This window comes from Aspergillus ambiguus (assembly GCF_047715705.1).
Source record: "Aspergillus ambiguus strain CBS 117.58 unplaced genomic scaffold BDV59scaffold_26, whole genome shotgun sequence".
In the NCBI taxonomy this organism is placed as follows: domain Eukaryota; kingdom Fungi; phylum Ascomycota; class Eurotiomycetes; order Eurotiales; family Aspergillaceae; genus Aspergillus; species Aspergillus ambiguus.
In genome coordinates, this window is record NW_027395539.1 from 191,918 (window position 1) to 213,561 (window position 21,644).

At 50.5% G+C, this 21,644-nt stretch overlaps 10 protein-coding genes and 1 non-coding gene across 11 annotated transcripts; 5 read left to right on the top strand and 6 right to left on the bottom strand.

The window, feature by feature from the left end:
* Nucleotides 1-3,101: 3,101 nt before the first annotated feature.
* Nucleotides 3,102-4,093, bottom strand: BDV59DRAFT_71564 (uncharacterized protein). The gene has a single exon (XM_073696964.1). The coding sequence runs from the start codon at nt 3,770-3,772 to the stop codon at nt 3,233-3,235; it is 540 nt and encodes a 179-aa protein (XP_073546012.1). The 5' UTR covers nt 3,773-4,093; the 3' UTR covers nt 3,102-3,232.
* On the top strand, nt 4,051-6,116 carry BDV59DRAFT_71465 (uncharacterized protein). Its single transcript, XM_073696963.1, has one exon. The coding sequence runs from the start codon at nt 4,415-4,417 to the stop codon at nt 5,558-5,560; it is 1,146 nt and encodes a 381-aa protein (XP_073546013.1). The 5' UTR covers nt 4,051-4,414; the 3' UTR covers nt 5,561-6,116.
* Nucleotides 6,117-6,566: 450 nt separating this feature from the next.
* On the bottom strand, nt 6,567-7,482 carry BDV59DRAFT_203695 (uncharacterized protein; the record flags this gene model as incomplete). Its single annotated transcript, XM_073694316.1, has 4 exons — nt 6,567-6,684; nt 6,747-6,824; nt 6,874-7,188; nt 7,247-7,482. The coding sequence occupies 4 exons, from the start codon at nt 7,480-7,482 to the stop codon at nt 6,567-6,569; spliced, it is 747 nt and encodes a 248-aa protein (XP_073546014.1).
* A 283-nt stretch (nt 7,483-7,765) lies between these two features.
* Nucleotides 7,766-8,956, bottom strand: BDV59DRAFT_209145 (uncharacterized protein; the record flags this gene model as incomplete). The annotated part of the gene is made up of 2 exons (XM_073695345.1): nt 7,766-7,788; nt 8,113-8,956. 2 exons carry the CDS (start codon nt 8,954-8,956, stop codon nt 7,766-7,768), a joined length of 867 nt encoding a protein of 288 aa, XP_073546015.1.
* A 1,928-nt stretch (nt 8,957-10,884) lies between these two features.
* BDV59DRAFT_t120 lies at nt 10,885-10,973 on the top strand. Its single transcript has one exon. It is a non-coding gene; the product is annotated as a tRNA-Leu (tRNA).
* Nucleotides 10,959-13,098, bottom strand: BDV59DRAFT_71608 (CocE/NonD family hydrolase). The gene has a single exon (XM_073696966.1). It carries the CDS (start codon nt 12,833-12,835, stop codon nt 11,066-11,068), a length of 1,770 nt encoding a protein of 589 aa, XP_073546016.1. The 5' UTR covers nt 12,836-13,098; the 3' UTR covers nt 10,959-11,065.
* A 528-nt stretch (nt 13,099-13,626) lies between these two features.
* BDV59DRAFT_194450 (fungal specific transcription factor domain-containing protein) lies at nt 13,627-15,130 on the top strand (the record flags this gene model as incomplete). Its single annotated transcript, XM_073692396.1, has 3 exons — nt 13,627-14,118; nt 14,168-14,583; nt 14,635-15,130. The coding sequence occupies 3 exons, from the start codon at nt 13,627-13,629 to the stop codon at nt 15,128-15,130; spliced, it is 1,404 nt and encodes a 467-aa protein (XP_073546017.1).
* A 733-nt stretch (nt 15,131-15,863) lies between these two features.
* BDV59DRAFT_194451 (phytanoyl-CoA dioxygenase family protein) lies at nt 15,864-16,902 on the bottom strand (the record flags this gene model as incomplete). Its single annotated transcript, XM_073692397.1, has 2 exons — nt 15,864-16,551; nt 16,616-16,902. The coding sequence occupies 2 exons, from the start codon at nt 16,900-16,902 to the stop codon at nt 15,864-15,866; spliced, it is 975 nt and encodes a 324-aa protein (XP_073546018.1).
* A 305-nt stretch (nt 16,903-17,207) lies between these two features.
* Nucleotides 17,208-19,296, top strand: BDV59DRAFT_209146 (MFS transporter; the record flags this gene model as incomplete). The annotated part of the gene is made up of 6 exons (XM_073695346.1): nt 17,208-17,569; nt 17,623-17,679; nt 17,739-18,055; nt 18,119-18,338; nt 18,401-18,834; nt 18,886-19,296. The coding sequence occupies exons 1-6, from the start codon at nt 17,422-17,424 to the stop codon at nt 19,294-19,296; spliced, it is 1,587 nt and encodes a 528-aa protein (XP_073546019.1). The 5' UTR covers nt 17,208-17,421.
* On the bottom strand, nt 19,251-20,521 carry BDV59DRAFT_71642 (YoaK family protein). The gene is made up of 2 exons (XM_073696967.1): nt 20,136-20,521; nt 19,251-20,067 (listed from the first exon to the last, which is right to left on the bottom strand). Exons 1-2 carry the CDS (start codon nt 20,344-20,346, stop codon nt 19,454-19,456), a joined length of 825 nt encoding a protein of 274 aa, XP_073546020.1. The 5' UTR covers nt 20,347-20,521; the 3' UTR covers nt 19,251-19,453.
* Nucleotides 20,522-20,928: 407 nt separating this feature from the next.
* Nucleotides 20,929-21,560, top strand: BDV59DRAFT_203701 (uncharacterized protein; the record flags this gene model as incomplete). The annotated part of the gene is made up of 2 exons (XM_073694317.1): nt 20,929-21,052; nt 21,292-21,560. 2 exons carry the CDS (start codon nt 20,929-20,931, stop codon nt 21,558-21,560), a joined length of 393 nt encoding a protein of 130 aa, XP_073546021.1.
* Nucleotides 21,561-21,644: the final 84 nt, after the last annotated feature.

Here is a 21,644-nt window from a genome sequence, read left to right on the forward strand (position 1 = left end):
CAAGTTTTTATACTGGACCAAACAATGTGGTTAAAGAAGCCGGTGTTTTGGCACCTAGAAATATATCTGCGATTAGCTAAGGCGCAGTCTAACAGAACATGAGATCTATGTTTACTGGCTAAAGAGGATAAAATAAAACATCCCACATAGATAGAAAATACTATACGCAGAAGTATAAAAAGGGACAAAAATGGAATTGGTACGATTGGATTTCAGCGGTTCTGGTACAATGGCGCCATTTCCGACGGCAGTTTGATCCAGTGCCAACACGGTTCTCGATAATGCCCAACAATTGCAGAATACGGGAAGACACAACCTGGCACCAGTATACTAACTTGGATAGGAAATAGCCACGGTATCTTTCGTATCTTGGTGTGGTCGCTATAGGGATTCATCGTGAAGAAAGACTTAGAACTCCGGAGTCACCCCACTTAGTATACTACGGAGTACACGCTGGCAGTGTATTATCAACACAATCAGCGCTACAATAGTCGTCCCACCTCCATCGAGAATATACCCAGGATCTACTCGATGATCGCTACAAAGGCCCGCAACAAAGATGAGGTGGCATTTCGTTGTCCTGCCCCTCATCGATGGTCTGCGGGGTATTCGACTCAAGGTTCTAGGCGTAGCGCATCTGGGCCTCGCTGGAGCCCACTACCGATGCATTAGTCTCTTCCTCCACGACCACACCAGAGACACCTCCTCTCAGATGTTCATGCATGGCTTGCTTATCGCCTGGTGCACATGCACGCTGTCAAAATCGTCAAGAACGCAGCTTTATGTCATTGATGTGTTTCCACACCTACCGTCTCGGAGGGCGGGTTCATACAGAACATGATTTTCGCAACGTTGTTTGTCATGTCTCGCGCGACTGGATCCGTCGGGGCCTGTGTTCCATGCTGCACCACCATTCTCGCGTGTCAGACCCCCGTAGCAGAAGCAAAAGTCAAACCAAAGCGCGGAACACGGAAGGCTGCATAGGGTAGCAGTAGCTCAAGCGACGGTGTTGATCCTGGCTCCGATTCAGGTACTTTCGACATCTGCCGATGTCGAATAGAAGCGAACAATTCAATGCTGATGGTGTGAGTCTATCAGGCCATGAAAAGTCCACGTCGATACCCAAGGCGACCGGGTCGGACACCATCTCGTATTATTTTTCCCTGATGGACGGTCTACTAGTCCATCTCAGCCACGATGTAGGGCTCAGGGCAAGGGCAGCGTCGCGCGCACAAAGCCCGCAGGGGCGAAGCAAAAAATAACGCCCACCAACGTTCATTCCTCCCTGTGCGATCGGCGCGAGGCTGGCGAATGGTAGGATTCTCCATGACAAAATATACCTGTATCAAATATGCAATGGACGAATCATGCGACTGGTCAACCGGTAGGGTTTGCGAAAGAAGAATTTTCTCTTCAGGGCCGAGTATGCAGGGCTCCTGCGCCGGACAGCTAAGCTGGCATCACGCGGTTCAAATGGATTGGATTGGATTCCTCCCTTGGCCCAGGGAGGAGGTGAGATAGGTAAACACCAACATCCATGTATCATACATACATCACGTACTGGTACGTATGGATACCACTACGTGTTGGCAGCAGGAGAAACAAAACAACAAGGTTAAAGTCAACACTGTCCGTCTAGCCTAGATCGTTTCCAGAGCAAGGGATGGTGAAAACTCTGCCGGTGGGACTCGGCTGTGGAGAATTCGTTATTTGGCCTTGATTAGCTCTCCCGCGTGAAGTGATATCTTCCATGGAGGACGGCGTACGAGCGGGAAGAGGGATATTTGTTAAACTATTTGTGATAGTATGGGCCTCCCCCTTTCTCGGTGCTTGAGGCCTTTCTTGGTTCACCAGGCGAGTTACTCTAATGCGCCGAAAAAGATTTCTTTATCTTGAGATATCGTAGGTCCCGAGAGTGGTCGGCATGCACTTGCGCCGTTGATGCGTAGCGCCGGTGTCTCTGATGACGAGTCAGGACTGTGGTGATTGGAATTGTAATCTTATTTGATGTTGATTAATATTAATCAGAGTTTTTCATTAATCTTACCGAAGAGAGGCTGCAGCCGAAGGAATCAACCGACTCTAATTTAGTCGGGCCCTAATGCCCTGGCATCCCAGCAGCCATGTGCTAGGGACGGAAAAGGAGCTGCCTGGGACGCGAGCGAGCGCCGGAAGGACCGTTTTTACTAATTCTCTGGGTACTGTATACACGGGACTGACGGAATGTAACCCTTGGAGGTCAATCAACACCAAAAAAGGGTGTCTTCCATGGGGTGGTTTTGCTTCTTTTCCACTCAATATCACCTATGATCGCATACAGATATGTGCAACACGCATGGAATTCCCCCGACCGACCGGTCGAAACCAGGTTATCTGGCAGGATTAATGGCGCTAATCCCTGGACCCTCCCACACCGAGGAATATTGATTGACCTGGAGGGCTGTAATTTATCTTTCTCCCAAATTGCGGTCTGTCCAACCAGCCCGGATCCATCCTGTTGCCCAGGTAGAGGGTGTGGTTGCTGCCCAGTAAACCCTGGGCGGTAAAGCCCATCGGTCGATGAATGTTGCCCAACAACCACGGTGTGGTTGATGGGAGGGTAGGTCGTCGGGTTCCACTCCAATGCTTGCTAGTCCACCGTCTCTCTGCGCGATCTGAGGAGCTTGTTTTCTCGGGACCCAGGCCAACCCATGGGTATGCGGCGGGATCATCCGGGTCAGGCCCATGGATCAAGCCGAGTTTCTATCTACTCCGGGGTATATCTGGTTCCGCCGTACACGGTTTACACGTACGGATACATCTCTTGTATCTGCGGTCTGGATTTGGATCAGATCCCTTTGTTTGGGAGTATGTGTTGTTCAGCGGCGATGCTGAAGCGCCTTACCTTCGCCACATTATGGATCCATTATAGGCAGCTGAATTGACTACGCGGTAGAGAATGGGGAGCGTACTGTCGATCTCGATAGGCGGGATACTATCATCTAACAAACGCGTTCAGCTGAAAAAGACGAATAAGAAAAATATGCAAAGATATTTATAACACGTCTTTGAGTCACTGTGGCTGAGTGGTTAGAGAATGGTCTGACTCACCCCTCATGGCGGTGCACCGAGATATAGTTGCATCATGCGGGATACAGCCTTGGTGGACGATCTCTTGGGAATAGACTTCTGGATGCTGGAGCCTAGAATTTGGGAGATCGCACATGAAGTTGGTGATTGGGGAAACGTTCTTTCAACCGATGGTCAATGAATGACGCAGAATGAGTCTTATCGTCGGGGGTAAATAGCCAGGATCATGACAGGCGATCAATCGTAGAGCCGAGAGAGGTTCTCCGAGGCCGTGGATACATCGGGTTGATAACCGAGCGTCCACAAATGGGGACGCCTGGTGGTGAGGCGACAGGCTTGCAGACGCGATTCGTGAACGCGTGATAGACGATAAGGCGATGCCCAACTCAGCACTCAGATGACACGGGAGATGAGGCGCACTCGACCGAGGGGTATATATACTGGCAAGACGCCGGAGGAAGACAAAAGTGACGACTTTCTGCCCAAAAGCAGCCTCTTCAGAACAGTAAATGGGGGTGTGGATAGATGATCCTTCCAATCTTACCACCATCTCGATGATACCGTACCGTACCGTACCGTTGACCCTCGCTCTTTCCCTTTTCTCTGTTAGCGCCGGGCCTAAAGTGAAAAGGAAATAAAAAGAAATACCAAAAAAAAAAAAGAAGGGGCATCCGGTAAGGTACCTCAGGCCCCCACCCTGCATGACTGCGCGGGCTTACAAAATCACCCGTTCCCCATCATCCACTGTATCCTCCTTCTTCTCCTCAGTAACATTCAACCCGTCCAGGGTCAAAACACCACACACCACCCCTTCGATATCCCTCTCCACATCCATCCCAGACCATATCGGTCTCGCCAGTTTCGCCTCTGAATTCGCCACTGCCTTCAGGGGTTTACAGGGGAATCTTCAGGAACCCGGAAGAACTGGATACTTAGCCTCTGGTACTTCCACGCCGGTCCAACTTCGCCTTCAACTCACGGCGCGTCTGATTCTCTCTCTCCCTTCATCCTCCGTTCGGTTGTCCGACAACGTTCAAATGCAATCTGAACCCATATACTTCTTTCCCTCCTCTCCCCTAGAAACCGTACCGCGGTGACGGTCCTCATTTCTCATCGGTCTCCCCAATCTCGTTGTCCTTGTAACCGGCGTCGATCGGCTTTCTGAACGATATCCTGTATAATATACTTGGGTTGTTTGTCCTTTTTCGTTTCCTTTTCCTTTTCCTTTGGTCTCGGTTTGCCTTGCGATTCTTACTCAGAATCTTCCCTACACAAAAGTTGAGTCGATTTTTTTTTTTTGAATCTTTCAGCATCGTCATTTGAGTCTCATGCTCGCCCTCCGATAATGTACCATTATTCAAATCCACCTCCCGGGTGGTCCGCCTACGACTACATGAACTCTCCCCCGACGTCCCCCCATTACGCCTACTACGCCACGCAATTTGCCAGCCCCTTCGTCTCCCCGCGAGGTCCCTCCAAGCGCCACAACCGCAAGGCCAGCTATGGCGGCTACGGTCAGAGTTTCTACGAAGCGATGCCCGATTACGGCACGCCGCCGCGCAAGCACGATCCTGTAAGTGCTTCTTTTGGTGGTCATCGTCGTCGTAGTACCATGTCCGGCGCCGCCGCGGATCCATGGGACACCGTTGGGGCCCGCCCGTCGCAGTCGTCGCGCCGACGCTCCATCTTCGTGGATGTAGTCGACGAGGATGCGCCACGATACGTCTTCCACGAGGAAACCCGCGAGTCCCGCCGATATCCATCCACGCCTCCGCGCAAGCCAAAGCCTCCGACTGATCAGTATTTTTACTATAACCAGGTGCCTGCCTATGACGACCTCGATTCCGCCAGACGCTCGCGCGCCCGCCGCCAGTCCACCTCTACGCGCACCCCATCCAAGCCGAAGCCTTCGGCCACCGCAAAACCGCCTCGCAAAGCCACCGAAGCTGATGCCGCCCGCGCCGGCATCCCGTCCGGCTACTCCATCAAGAACTGGGATCCCACCGAGAAGCCGATCATCCTGCTTGGAAGTGTTTTTGACGCCAACTCCCTGGGAAAGTGGATCTACGACTGGACCGTTTTCTACCACGGCGCCTCGACCCCGATGGCCGACGTCGCTGGGGATCTGTGGCTGCTGCTGATCAAATTGGCCGGCAAGGTCAAGCGCGCCGATGAGTGCGTCGACCGGATCAAGCACCCCGACGCACAAGAGATCGTGGAGGACTTCCTGGAGAGCGGGGAGCGCCTGTGGTCCCGATTCAAGAAGCTCCTGAAGACCTGCGAGCAGTTCATGTGGAAGGCGGCCAAGCAAGAAGGCGGCAAGGGTGGTGTGTCGATGGGTCGCAACGCCGGATGTGAATTCGTCGAATCGATCTTCGGCCGTGACCGCGAGCTGGAGTACACCGAAAAGCTGATGAACAGCATCCGCCTGTGGAACATGCGTTTTGACGCCAACTGCGAGGAGATCCTTCGGCGGCCGACAGCCGCCTAGACCTATTCCCGATCGATCTACTGGGAACTACACTACACCATAAAAGTAATTGCGTTGCGTTTATTTGATCCGGACTATTCATTTGAATCGGCAGTTCTATATCGCCAGTTGCGACATTCTTGACTTTCCTGGGTTGCATTTGAGCGCGTTTGGTTTGGCTCGTCTGCCTGGATTGCTCGTTTGCATCATTCCATCTCCCGCTAGGGCGTATCTCTGACCTTGATACTTGATCTCGATTGATTTTTCTGATTTTCCTTGGTTTGATCCTACTTAATCCTTTCTTCATTCTCTGCTTACCTTCTGGGACGGGGATTTGCTTTCTTGCCTGGCGCACTTGCTCTCTAGGAGTCGTTGCATTTTTCTGCTACTGCGAGCCTGCAAGTTTGAGCCTCTGAGCTTTTCATCTGTCTGCGATGATACCATTCTGCGAGTCGTTTTGTCTCGGGCACGGTTGGTCAGGATTCATTCTTTCCTGACGCGATGCGATAGACCACCCCTGCCGTCGTGCCGGTTAGATTTTACCAATCAATTTTATTCTATCTATTTGATATTCTTGCTCTAATGCCTGTCACGTACTCGTAGATACATCTTTCATACGTAAGGTTGACATGGCCAAACCCCTCTTTCGGATCTCGTTATATTACCTCAAAGAGGGGTACGTCGTCATCTGACAGGAGGGTTCATGCATTGGCTCCCTTTCGTCCATGTGGGATGCGATGCAGCAAAAGGCTAACCCAAGCCCATCGTTACCCGATGAGTCTGACGAGAGAGGGGTAGAGAGCGAATCATGGCCCTCATCCCCTGCATGGGATGTCATTCTCAGCGCCTAATGTAGCACGGACATGCCACCAGTCTCTGATCCATGTTCCGTGTACCATATGTATATGATACCGGTTGAAATAGAATACGCAATTGTAGGGAATCCAATCTCCCATGGAGTTTGCTATTCTACACCTAGTCTATAGTGATATCGTGGCTTGAACGTTACAAATATCGCGTAGACATATTATCCGGACTCTGGTAAGGACCCCGATAAGGACTCCATATCCCAATCTTGGTACTCGGAGTCCTTCCACACATCCTCCTCTCCTGCAGGATGATACAGCTCCCAGTCGACCAGGTAACTGGACCAAAACAGTGTCAATGCAAAGTCCGTGAGGGTGCGAAAAAAAAAATGTGCACTAACCATTTATTGTTCTGCTTATCCCAAAGGAGATTCCGCTGCCCCGGGTCTTCATGGCACACACCGCAAGCGATGCAGTCCCTAACATGGTATCAGTACCCCGCGCAATGAACACAGAAAGAAACCATACAGCCATGCTGCTTTGAAAGCTGCTCGCAGAGCCCTTCTCTCTGCGCCGTCCATATTGTTTTCAAACGTTGACTCCGGACTGATCCCCGGCAAACATTCCATTAAAATATAGTCCTTGTATCCACCGGGGACTCCCTCGTCATCGGATTGTGTGGTAAATTTGCAGTCCAGAAGCTTAGGAGCGCTGGAACAGTTGTTCGTTTGCAAAATCTCTAGTGCCCGAGCCTCATTCCTCCCATCCGAGGCGAAGCCAGAAGGGCATGCTTGCTGGGCCCGGACAGATGCATCCTCGGTAGCAGTCCCTTTCCTGGGAACCCTATCTCAACCTGTCAGACGATTCATATGTTCGCCAGCTCCAAAGGCATAGAGCTTACTGCATGTGTATCTTGATCACTGCATCTGACGGCCCGGGCCCTGAGACCTTTTCGCAGTAATAGAGTGCCCGTACTTCTGGGTATAGTTCGTAATTCTCCCAGGAAAATCGATCCCAGCAGAGCTCAGTTAATTTGACCACTTTATCTAGTTTCCACTTTGAACCCTCGGGGAATTCGATAGTAGCGCCGATATAATGTAATTCGTCGAACCAACGGCGGCCCGTGTCGATTGACATGTCGATACAACCGGAGCCTTACTAGTCAGTATGGCACACTCTAATGGGATTCGAACCGAATTAGGACTTGGGATAAATATGCAAAGCAGGAATCAATAAAGTGCATGATCGCATTATAAAATGAAGAAAAAGAGGTGTTGATGTTGAAAGTGACAAAGATGGGTTATGGTAACCACGCATGGCTACCTCGTAGCTGCCTCTTCTGCCATTCATAGCTCCGGCGGAAGGTGCATGAGGCACCATAAAGCAGTTCATGCCAGGAGCAGGAATTTAGTACATGGTTTTATGGACCCGCACGGACGTATCCTGTCCATTGTAGATATCTAGCATACATATTCAAGGTCCTAGACAAAATGGCTCAAGTCGTCCTAGATGAGATTACAAAGACTCTCGTGGCAAGGTGGCCGAGTTGTTATGGTGCTGGTTTTCGGTCTAACTGAGACACTGGTGGGAGATCTCGCGGGTCTGTTGTAACACGCACAGTCTTTGACCCTACCTTTTTGTAAAAAGTACGGCCCGGCAACTTGCGTGACTCTTCCCAGGTCAACCCTTCCAGCCCATCCATCAGGTAATTCATAATTGTCCTTGCTCTAGGAGCCGTGGAGAACAGCCAAGAATCGAATTGCTCACCATTCTTGTGCTTTGCCTTCAAACGAAGTAGTAGAGGACTCGATGGGTCGGTTTCTTGAGCTCGAACCGCGTAGCGCATTGGGTTCGGTGTTTGCGTAATATAAGGTTGGATGTGAACGGTATCACCTTCATTAAGTGGGAGGTCCATGTACTGGTTCAAAGGAATATTGAAGACGCTGAATGCCACATACAGTTTGCGGCCTGATTTCCGCACAGTAGTTTCCATACCTCGTTCGAGAAAATCCTGGAAAAGAAGAAACTTCTTTTGCTGAGTCGCCTTCCTGGCGAGGTTGAGGCTTGCGTTTATCTGGTCGCGATAATACTGCCTTAGGTGGGGATTTGGGGAGTCCCGAAGGTCATTGAACGCGTCCCTTGTCTCGGACGCCCACTGACGGATTGTCGGATTCTCAGAAAATAGAAGATCTGAAAAAGATTCTCGGCCTGGAAGCATTTGGCTTTCATCCATAAGTTCTTCTCCAGGAAATCGCTGCCAGAGAGGGAGTGCCACATTGAGCTGCTGCCCAGCCCACATCACTGGCGTCCCTTCAGGCAGGAATCTCTCCAAGTCATTGCGTCTCAGCGTCTGGAAGACGCATGCCATCCACATTTCTGCAAGATTGAGCACGTAGCCCAATGTTTCTGGATCGACTGAACTGATGACTGCCAGGCCAATAAAGACGGACTCGGGTTCATCTAACGCATCCCAGACATGGTAATGAAGGCAAGGATGTCTGCGTCGGTATTTGGGGTCGTTATGATCTATTATACGAAGACGGAAATTTCTCGCCTGGCGAACATACAGCCAGAAACAATCCGTCTGTCCCTTCTGCCAAAGCATATGCATGTAGATGCCGGAATAGTTTGATCTATCAATGTTGCGGTCAAAGAATCCAATTCTATAATGATCTGTCAGCTCACAGCACTCTATATACTAATGTATATGACATACGATTCGACGCCAAAGATGCCATCAGCACAAACTCTCGCAATTGCTGGGTGTAGAGAGGTATCTAATATGGTCTTCACATTTTGTCCGGCGCTGGACCTGAAAAACTCACCATAGCGATGGCTATTGCGCATCAGTTTTGAGAAGAAGCTCATGTAGGACTTCCCTGTGGTCGACTACACAGAATCTTCCCATCTGGATTGGTACTTCAATGGGTCTTGTGCTGGTGGTAGTCCGTAAGAAAAACTTGTAAGGGACATGTCTCCGTTCCCATTCAGGTTGTTGAGATGTGACTTCTTCTTCATCGGACCCAAAAATGCCTTCGTTGTCTTTGCTATTTTCGTTAGACTCTACCCGTGCACGTGCCCGCAGCCAAATATTCTTCGCCTCCAGATTCTTCATCCCCGATTCCAGCCTGTTCTTCCACACAGGAGATAGAAGTACTTGATGAACAATCAGATAGATTGCAATCTCCAGTGGGTGTGAATGGTACCAATTGTGGAAGGAACCCAGGCGAGAGGTTAGACGCAATGAAGGCTCGACTAATGTTGACCGGTTTAGGTGTTGCTCCTTTTGCCTCGACATACCCTGTGTCATTTCCAGGGTTCAGAGGCTCCGTTGTCTGAGATTCTCGAGGTTCCTTAATTCTTGCCACATTTGAAGGTATTCGATGATACATACTAAGGCGCCAGTACATGACTGTGGTGAAGATATCTTCATCCTTTGGACTGATCGATGGGTGGATGAGGCTGAATTCTCTTATCAAACGACCAACGATTTCCTTTCTAACCTGCCTTTCTGGCGCGGTCTCATTGAGGTGATGATCAGGGAGGGACTCGGGGTCGACGCTGAGCGCGAATGAATCAATAACAAAGCAAATCAGGGGACGTAGTAGGGAAGGATATGAATGGTATAGCAGTGGATATTTCTGTTGGAACTGCGCAATAGCCTTTTTTGCTGCTGCGCTGTTCCCTGATTCAGCCTCCATATCTAGGGAGATCAATATTTGAAGAAAGCTTGCCAAAGGACGACAAGATGGGTGGGGGATGTTCGCAGGAAAAGAAGGGAGAGGAGATAGACGTATGGATAGAGGAGAGTCGTAGTGAAATAAGGACAAAGAGTGCAAGACTATTTATAGACATACATGTTTGTGCAAGTGAATTGGAATCAATGGTCTTTCTTGCTTTAGCCTACCTTACCAACCCCAGATATGGACTGTCTACCAGCTTACATCTGAATATCCTCTGGAGTCTAGTCCCTAGTTTTACTGCTACTTCTCTATAATGTAAGTACTCCCTATCTATCAAGCTCTGTGATAATCTCCGACCATATCAGAAGTGTGATGATGTATGTAGAGATTAATATATAAAGTATGGAGAAGCGAGAGAGAAAGGGAAAATTCCGAAGGATCCGGCACCCATCTCAATCCCAGATAGCCTGTGATCATGAGATGTGAAACTCTTAGTAGTCGTTTATATACACTGCACCACCTACATAAAACGGCACCTTCTGTTGTTCCCCACAAAAGCGGGTGTGGAAGGCAGGCAAATCAGCGGTACTCTGAAGGCACGTCTCATGGCATATAAGGTAATCCGCGGTGAGTCCATATATAGTTAGGTATGGTGTAGATGATTACATGTCGACCCGTATACCATGTACACCAATTGTAGATATAGATAATTGCGGTGGCTGAACTACCAGTAAAAAGAACTCGACAGTACGCAGTAGAATGTTTTCAATTGCAAACAACCAATTGATAATACGGGACGAAATCGAAAAGTTGATCTGACTTGATATTTTCGTTTGCAGATTACAAATCACCGTTTGGCAAGGTGGCCGAGTGGTTATGGCGCTGGTTTTAGGTCTCTAAGACACCAGTGGGTTTCCCACGCGGGTTCGAATCCCGTCCTTGTCATATATATAAATTTTTTTTTCCATTTATTTTTTTTTAATCCTACGTACGACTTTTCCGGCCATCAGTCAATATCGATAGGAACGAACGAACTATCACACAAATGGCAAAATAATCCTGCTCGGATACTGTGCTCCGATATGAACCTGATGAACCCCCTTATTCATCTCCTTCTCCAGCGTGGTTAACGCCTCGTTAAACTCCTGGTGGAAAGGATACTGGCCGGAGACTTCCACTCGGACCGACTCGCCTGCGTCGAATTCGATTCCCATCGCCCATAGTCCAATTTCCAATTCTATCACCGTACCGGGAGGTACCCGCTGCTCTTCACGATGCGTATGGAAAGGGTATTGCGGATGGATGGTCCGTGCCGGATCGATTTCACGATGCGACGCGCGGAGGATACCCATGGGCCCGTGGTAGATGGTTAAATTGCTGTATTGGTTGGTTGGGATGTCGTCGATAGTCTGGAAGGGAACCCGATGCCAGGGAATGTTCACATTCAGCATGGGCTTGCCGGTTCTGTCCAGCTTTCTGATTGCCACAAATATGTTCATGTCATCGTGATTCGGACAGGACATGTACAACACAGCCTTGGGTAACCCGCATAGGGTGGTGGTTTTTTGGAATGTATGTGAAAACGACACGTACTCACGGCCTTTGGGGTGGGACCACTCGGAATTATACGACAGAATGGACGTAGAATCGATCGATGTCTCGGACAGAGTACCGTCCGGCGTGAAGAAGTATTCGACATAACGTGTGCGTGGAATGGGGAATGTCTCCTCCGCGATATCTTGAATCGGTTCTTTCTCGCCAAATCGCAAGATAGCGTTGCGGAACTTGGGTGTCTTCTCCCAACCATTGTCGTCTCCTCGAAGGTACTTCCCAAAGAACCGAGCCAGCTCGTCTCGAGACTCTTCGACGGCCCAAAGATCATACCATTCCTGGTAGGGATCCCAGCGCAGCCATTTCTCTGACGACTGGACCTCGAGCCAACCTCGAATGGAACCCATGGTATGCACGAAGGAGGAATAGGACGCCACGATGTACGTGGGTATGCTGATGTTCTTCAGGTTCGGCCGCTTATCCTCCCAGTATGCGTTCATGACGCTAGAACGCCGGTGCATCTCTTGAAAGTCTTCCAGTCCATTTCTCCCGCGGATTACCATCTTGGTAATCAGATCGAACAGTCCCTTATTCCAGACACCTCCCCTAACGAACTGTTCCCGATACAGATCCCCACAGGCTTCCCAGGGTGCGATGGCCTTGAGGGAAGGTGGCTTGGTAGCTGCAATGAACCATTGGACAATAGCTAGATGGGAGTTTCCGGCCAGGCCGATATTCCCATTGCACCAATCCATCTTCGCCAGCTCTTCAATAACATCATATCCATCTTCGGCCTCCTGGGTGCCCATAATGACGATCGACCCGTCAGAATCCCCAGAGCCCCGGGCATCGACATTGACGACTGCAAATCCGCGTGGGACAAACTCCGCAGGGTCGACGCCTTCGAACCGCTCGAGGCCGCTGAGACAGCCGTCGGGTACACCGCATCCCCACATGACATTCTTCATCATTCCGATGCCGTTGAACTTTTTCCCAAAAGGGCTCCAGCACACTATGGCGGGCACCTTTTCGGGAGTCGGAGGCCGGTAGATATCGCAGTAGAGAGTACAGCCGTCGCGCACGCGGATACCAATATCATGTTGTACAAGGATATCGCAGGATAATGCGCGCGAGTTGAAGCCATTCCAACCTTTGGGAAGGATCTCTTCCTTGCCGGGCTGGAATCCTTGATAGCCATTTTCTCCGACTTTTGGAGCGGTGATGGGCAGATTAGCAATTTGGACCGGAGGTGGCATCTTGCAACAGCGATAGAGATAGAACAATGAGCAAAGCTACCGTGGGACAGGCGCTACCACCAGCACGAGTCGGCTGGCCCTTTATAGGATACAGCTGGCAGAGCTACTTTTTCTAGACCTACTCATTCTTCCCTTCTACACAAGCCGGTCACCAAACTACGCTGTGTAGTCCATGTCCGATAGTCTGAGCTGTCGGAAATGTGGAGTGGAAGCACCAAGATCGACCGGAGACGGACGAGCTCGGGCGAGCTGAGTAAGAACCGTTGACTTGCCGCCCATAACTCTCATCGTGACTATTTGAAAAGAATGCACAGCCGACGAACATTGCGGGGTTGAGTGTGGGGGTGGCGCTAGAGAAAAGCCTGGAAGACGATAGCGTGGGGAAGAAAATACTTGTCGACGGCCTACGCAAACGCTCTTCGGGATCGGGCAGATGAATTGGACATGATTTTGCATTCGCTGAAGTTGGATTATACGGTTCAATAATGATCGAAGGCCCCTAATTGAGTCTCGCACGAAGGCGACGATGACCTCGATTCGTACGACACAGCGAGCTCCCCGGAGCTGCACTGAATGCTCTCGCCGCAAGATCAAGTGTAACCAAAAAATCCCATGTCAGCCGTGTATGGCCCGCAAAGTGGCCCATAAATGCGCACGCCCGGTAGTCAGAGTCCATGGCGAAGTCACAGTGTAGGTTACTCGTTCTCGAGCATTGTTTGATGGAACGATGGGCTAACTACGGTACCAGCGCTGTGGACATTGAGCCGACACAGGATGAGAGACAAACGTCGATGTTGGATCTTGTGAGAGAGAATTCTCTTCTCAGAGAAAGGATCACCCGACTAGAAACTACTCTCACTCTGTCCCGAAATGCAGAGGTCCGGAGTCCTGTAACGACACCAGAAACTAGCGAATGTGTCCTCCGTTCCGCACAAGCCGCGAAGGAAGAGATACGGCAATTGGAGAACCACATAGTTACTGTCGAGATAATTAATTTCACCGGTGTCAGACAAGCAGAGGGCCAGATCGTTGCGTGGCAACGCCCCGATGGAAGACCTTCCACGCTATGTTCGGGCGACGACTCTCTCCAGACCATACCCTCACGAAGTCTCAGTGAAGCGATTATCCATTTCTCCCTGAGGACCCTCGGGTTCATTCACTGTGCTGTACGGGCCAACGTTTTCTACTCCGAGCACCAAGATCTGTGGACCAAACTGTCTCAGGGAGATGTTTCTGGCGCCGGAAATCACCATTGGATGGCCGTGTATTATGCACTTCTCACAGTAAGAGCGTTTTCGCTTAATATCCGAAAGCAAGGCTGACGGTAGGCAGACGGGCCTGTACTTCATAGACATCGAGGATCTTTCTACAAACCATCACCTTGAAATCCAACAGAGATGCTGTGGTCTTACCGGCAACAATCTGAAGGAAAACAAGTCACACCTAGCTCGCATCTGGTATGATGCATGCTTACGGGAGCTTGAATTGGCGAAGTTTGCGGGCAAGGCAAGCCTAAGAACCATCCAAGCGATTGCCATTCTCACTCTTTGCAACCTCAACTTCGGGGAAATGGAACGGGAATCGTTATTGCACGGCCTTGCCGTCAATGCTGCAAGGTACCTGGGAATGCATAGGCTTGGCACAGAAGGAAAGCATCCTCAAGATTTGGCCGCAAAAGCTCTCTGGTCTTCACAGGCAGACAGGGAACTGGGAAGACGTCTTTGGTGGACTCTAGTCATTTGCGACTGGTACGTTATGAAGCCCCCCAGGAATAAATCGCACACTGACATAGCATAAAGGCTAGGTTGTTGGTCTAGATCACCGTCTATATATCCAGAAAGCTTTGATTGCAATCTCACGCGGGGTGCATTTGACTACGAGATATTGCTCGATGCTACACCTTCATCGATTGTGTCTCCGCTGGACTACCATCTGGTAATGAAAAAGCTCGCCTATTTTGTTTTCACCCGATTTAAGGCAAAAAGACAAGGGGTTGCCGATACTCTATCGAAATCCGTCGAACATTTGGAGGAGATCAAACGATCGTCTTCTCTTTTGAATGCAGATATCCCTTCGAGCTTTGACGGGACTCTGCATTGGACGATATTCCCACGATATCTTCTCACGCAGGTTTTGGATTACCTCAAAATGTCATTGGCGCAGCTCTTTTTGTTCAGGGCACTGGAGACATCCCAGGAAGAGATCTATGCTCGCGCAGAAGCGGTCCGTTCAGCGGAGTCAATCCTGCAAGCCAGGTTTTACCGATCCCCAGGTTTCTTTCAATCTAGTTGGTAGGTCAATGTCATAGCCTCGCTATCATTACCGCTAAGCTAATGCAAGCAGGGTTATTTCAGCTGCGACAGCTGCGTCTGGTATCCTCCTTATGTTGGATCACCTCTGTTTTCATAGCGAAAAGGACAAGACCCAGACAGCACGGCATCTGGGCTACATATCCCAATGCCTAGCGACAATTGAGGGGCTCAAATCTAATCCCGAGGTCTATCGACGACTGCTAGCTCTCAGTCATCTGTTCAGGAGTGCTCAAGATCATAGCCTCCACCTACCACCACATAAACCTGACATTGTAAAATATGCTATTTCGCACATACTTTCTCCTCCCGTACAATGTGTATCGGAGGGAGAAGAGTTTGCGTGCCAGTCAGATTTCCCATCATACGTATCTGTGGCATCTAATGGAATCATCATGTCTCCTGCTGATTCTGGTGTGGGTTCAAACACGGTTCCAACTAGTGATCCTCTCGGCTGGCCCGATGATAGCCAAGGTTGGCTTGATGAGTTGCTTCCTGGCGCTTTGGAGTTCGATCAGTCCCCTTTCTTAGGCGATTTTTCATAAAGGTCACTGCAGTCCTATGTATACACCTATGAAGTTTCTCAGAGTGTATTAATTTATGAGGGTACTGTGCTCTTTCATTTCAATATTTATACATTGCTATAACATAGTAATAGGGGTAATTCAAAAGCAGGGGTAGTAAATATATGCCAATGTGGTTGGTCGTTCAATATTCCCTCAATAGGGCTTGACTCCAGCAAGCTTGAGAAGCTTGTCTGTAATCTCGGGCTTTTCGATCGGCTCATCCCGTTCGTCTGGATCTATCTTCCCATCAACCATAGCTTTGCCTTGACTCCAAATGTTGCAGTGCGGCCAGTGTGTGGTAGCCTCCCACTTCTTGAACAGTTCAGCCTTGTAGGCCAGATCCTCTGGCTTCGCCAGCTTAGCCGGGGTGTAACAGGCGTATATAATTGTCCGGATAGTGTCGCTGTTCGGGAAGGCAGCGTAATGCATAGAGCGAGAATCCCAAAGGATCAGATCGCCCGGTTCAGCGCACACCTTGATAAGCTCGCATCCGCGATCCTCGAACCACTTGACTTCATGTTCTTGGAATGGATAAAAATCAAAGTGCCGGGCCGGCATATCGTCTGGTCGTTTCCAAGGCTGAGTGGTAAAGTACTCTTTAAACAGTTTGGACGAGCCCTTCATGACCAGGAGACCTCCATCGTCAGGCCCTGCGGGACTGAGATTGATAATGCCCTGCACACACGAGAGGCCCTTGCGTTCGGGGGCCTGGTCAACGTGCGGCCAGGGGGTCCACTCGACGTCCTTGCGTCCAGGAAGGGTAATGTTGACCGTGTCAAAAGAGACGAGAAGTTCATCGGTTCCCCAGATTTTTGCAAAAGGCTCGATAACGCCCGGCTCTCTAGTCGGAGATAAAAGTGAGTATAGACGCATGGTTCCTTGGGTTAGCGTGATTCATGACTTACTGTCTCGCATCCCACACGTATTTCTCATGTGCCGCGCAATAGTTCAAGTACATGCCCGCCTTGAAAGACTGAGGCAAGTGTTCCTGGGTCCAGGTAGAGCGGTCATTGAGATCAAGACCTTTGTTAAAGGAAGTAAGCCACTCGAGAGCTTTGCCACGGTATTTCTGTGCCTTTTCCGGCGAGATAGCTCCTTTGATCACCACGTAGCCCTTCTCGTAGAACTCATCTCTCCAGTCTCCATAACTCTCCCCGCTATTAGAGATGTCTCCAAGAGCAACGGGGGCCATTTTTCTTGTATAAGTTTGTATGAGGGTGTAGGGCTTGGTTGTATTGAGTGACAAGGGCAACCGAAGTAGCGTGGAACACAGGCAAATCTCCTTAGCCCCGTTTGATCAACATTTTGAGGATGCATTTATATCCAAGATCTTTTCCCATGACCATGAGGCAATCCGGCCGAATTCGGCCAGCGTTTGGGGGTGACGGACGAGCATATCCGCCTGTCTCAACTCGCCCGAACTCGGCCGCTTTGAAGCGCCACGGGATACTAACTATCTTAGTATCTCGATGCCTCCGCTGGGACTTCCACGCAACACTTAGCCATCAAGATGGAGACAATTATGCTGCCAAATTGAGTTTCAAAAGAATCTCGGTTTCGGCTCCACCACAATATCCACGCTCTCTTAAAAGGCCATCACTGGTGCGGTTCCACCTGTTTCGTGAAGATGATCCTCTCGTACCTCTCACCACCGCACTAAAAGAATATGTTGATGAAAATCTAGTCGTCGCTGGTACGAGAAGGTCGAGTGATGGCAGACGCAAAAGCTTCCCACGTCCAACATGTGGAGGGCCTGCCCGAGGGTCTCCTCAAGGGGGAGCAGGCTGTCATGGGCACGGCTCGTCTCATCACCGAGGGCGAAATTGTACTTATCCCTCGTCCTTCAACTGATCCCTGCGGTGAGTTTTGGTTGAATGTGGGCACAACAGACATGCAGCTGATCTCATACAAGATCCACTCAATCTTCCACTGTGGCATAAATGGGCTATCCTCATCATAGTCACCCTTTGTGAGAACACCTGTCTATCAATGCGAACCATAACGGGGCACTAACATGGTTGGGTAAAGTCTCTGTTGGAGGTGTACTGCTAGCCAGCAGCGTCGGAGTCATCATGCAAACCCTCGAAGCTTACTATGACAATAACCCCCGCGTATCCGATCTCTCCCTTTATCCTACCCTTTTCATGGGGATTGGAAATATTGTGGCCATCCCATTAGCGCATGCTTTTGGTCGTCGACCGTTCTTTCTCCTTTCCTGCGTGCTCATGGTTGCGACGTGCGCCTGGGCTGCTTGGAGTCCAAGCCTCGAACAGCACATTGCTGCCCGCGATGTCATGTCGCTTGCGGCAGGCCAGAGTGAAGCCCTTTGCCCTATAATAATTCAGGTTGGTGATATGGTTATATCCTCGCAATAGCGGAATTTGGGCTCATCAAGGCATCCTCTCCAGGAAATCTTCTTTCTCCACGAACACGCTAGATCTCTCACTTGGTTCTCCGGGCTGCAGTCCATTGGTGTTGGCGTCTTGATGATTGCCAGCGCTTATTTGACTGATTCTCTGGGCTGGCGGTGGTGGTACATTGTCTTCGGCATTGTGAACCTTGCCGTTCTTATCCTGGCATTCCTGTTCGTGGTGGAAACCAAGTACCCACGATCCCTCCACGTACTTGGTGAGAATCCAAAGAGCTACTTTGCAATGATATCCCCTGAGCTAACCAACCCTCTCGCACAGCGGGCGATATGGACCCGTCTGAATCCTCCGATCTTAGCAATTCGATCCCCGAGAAGATCACGGAATCCACTCGCCTCCCACTAGATTACACCCGATATCAGAGACGACGATTCCTGCGGGATCTCCTCCCGTGGCAGGGTTATCGCAACTGGCATCTAGCTATCGAGTCATGGAAGCAGATTGTGGTGGTGTTTTGGTTTCCCAACGTATTCTGGTTGATGCTCTGCAGTGGAGCCTTTCTGGGAATCTACGTCCTGAGCACCACTGTCTTCGCGGGCATCCTCATGCCACCTCCCTACAGCTTTTCGGCAACGAGTCTGGGGTACGTAATGGGTGCCCAGACGTTTGTGGGATTGGTTGCCATTCCCATCTTAGGGTATGGGAACGACCTTGTCGTAAAGTACCTGAGCAAGCGAAATGGGGGAATAATCGAGGTTTGTCTTATGAGCTCTTACATCAACTATCCGATGCTAACTGTAGTTTAGCCGGAGTATCGCCTCCTGAGTGGGATTATCCCTTTTGTCAGTTTGATTATCGCCACGGTGCTCTTTGGAAAGACGGGAAGTAATCCTACCGAATACAGCTGGGCCGGAATAGCAGTCAACATGAACGTTATCTTTTTCGCCTATGTTGGTATTGTCGTGACGAGTTTCACCTACGTGATTAGCAGTTATCCCACCCGGACGGACTCTTTGCTGGTGGTTCTCTGCGCTTGTCGGGGGTTCATCAGCTTTGGGATCTCCTTTGGGATTAACGACTTTGTGAGACAGAAGGGTTACGAGGGAGCAATGAACATCTGTGCCATAATCATTGGCATTCTTGCTGTGTTGGGGATTCCAGTTTATATATTTGGGAAGCCGATCCGCCGGGTGACGCAGCGGTATGCGATGAATTGAGAGATTAATTATTATTGCATCTTCTATATATTCTAATTCTATCTCGCCAAGTTGTCTTGTCTATACAACGCAACATGATTTACCCGTCTATCTCGGAGCCACCAACACCAGAAAGATTCTTTAAAATGCCCTGAAGGGCGTCACCACGAGCAATGCTCTATACCTTCGCAGCTGGTTCCTCTCCCTTCCACACCAGCCACGTAAACCCGATAAGGAACTTGAAACCAGCAGCCATCCACAGGGCTGATTGCATTCCACCGCTACTGCGACCGAGCCAACCGCCGGCAATAGCCCCGATCAAAAGCATGACGACACCCCCGATACGGCGGTTGCGCTTCGGGTTCGTGGTCGGGACATCGGTGAGTTTGGGATCGGAGGCCACGTCGAAGTAGACGCTGGTCAAGACGACGGCGGGGATTTCATTGAAGCCCAGGGAGCGACTGGAAGTGATGGACCCAGCCGACTGGAAGGCCAGTAGCGCGATGGGGATGAGTTCCAGGAAGAGCGGACCGCCAGTCAAGTTCATGTCATCTGACGTGTGCGGGATCAGATCGGCCTCGATGAGGGCGACGGCGATGACAATCAAGATGGCTTGCACCATGAACGAGATGAAGAGCGTGCTGCGTCGGCGGGCTCCGGCGCGGCGGGTCACGTTGGAGAAGATCAGAGCGCCGATGAAGAAGGATGCGATCGAAACCAGGGACTTCAACCACCCCCACGGCTTGCTCGTGGGCTGCCCAGAGGCTCCCAGGCCAAGAAAAATGGTGTTTCCTGGAGTGGCATAGTAATTAGAAAATGTCCTGGGTGCAAGGATGGTGGTGAGGATGGATTGGACGGACCGGTCTGCATGGCCAAGAAACAAGACCAGGCATTGTAGGCGCTGCTGTCGCAGAGACCTGTGTTCATACACAGGAGTAGACAGATCAGATCCGTGTATTTGGTGCTGACATTTTGATTCCATCGTTGGAGGAGAGAGGGAGCGGATTGCGCTGGCGCCGTGTGGGCCTCGAGGTCAGGAGGATGCTCGCCCGCGGCCATGGTTTCGACCATTTTAGAGAGGATCTGGTGCGCAGAGCCAAAACCAGGAGACGGAGGGATAAGAGGCAGAAGGGCAAGTTGGGGGGTTGATATTCCTTATCGCGGTGGGAGCGGTGGATGCGACAGCCGGGCGCAAAATTTGCGAATCGGAGTCATTTCGCAGTTGGAGCACGTCGGAAACGCTCCGGTCCCGCGCGATGGCGTCTTTTTTTTAAATTAGACAGTGGATGATCGCTCAGCAATCGCACCGTCGTCCAGAGAAACACTGGTTGTATGGGAGAATAATGGCATGCTGATTGCTGCCTAATGACGACATACCAAAACAGTCAATCAGACGTCTCCCTGGCATGAGATTCGTACGTTTTATCCACCGTGGTGGTTCTGGACGGTGGAGATTCGGTCCACGCCCCGCACGGATAGGGCTGACGGAGGAAGAGGAGGAGGAGAAAAGGAGAAAAGTTGTTGGACGATGGAGTCGTAGGGCTGACTCGGAGGATATGAAGTTGCACTTGCAGGTGGTGATGTTCGCTCATGTGACTGTCTTACGTACAGCACTTTCGCTCTCGATGCTTCAAATGACCCCATGAGATCATGATGCAACCCATGGTTAACCCATTTCGATCTGCGGAGAACCTTCTCCATGCCAACATAGGCCAGTCCGGAAACTCTCCAGCAACCAGCGGCACCAGACCGGTCCGGATCAGGAGCGGGATGGCTGGTGCTGGGATGTCGTGGTCGTCATTATAGTATCATTGTCGCCACCGTCCCCATATAAGAGACCCCCGCAACGGGCAACAATTCCCTTGTGCCCTTCCAGCTCGAACAATCCAATGTAATTCTACTGCATCCCATCGACTCGACATCTCAGTCACTGACTCGGTATGTGGATGACTTCATCTCCCGGAAGGGATCCGGGGTAGAGAAGACATCTGGAGCTAAAGATCTGACGCTCACCAGCAAAAAGCATCATGCAATCGGCACGAGAGACCGCGGCTCGCTTCGGCGAAACTGTGCAACAAAACATCTCCGGGCAGAAACCCTCGGCCCAGAAGGGAAGAACACAAATCCCTGAGTGGAACACCGAGGAGATGCTGGAGACGACCTTGGACAAGGACGGCAACGCCGTACCGGACTATTCGTTTACTGACGGCGAGAAGATGATGAAAGGCACCAAAGGACCTGACGAGGCGGATGCCTATGTCGCCGCCAACGCGGATTTCAAATAGGCTGGCGGATATTGTGAATGATTGAATACAGTTGAACTACTCGATCATTTCTGTTATGAGAGGGGATATATGTATGCATCCGAC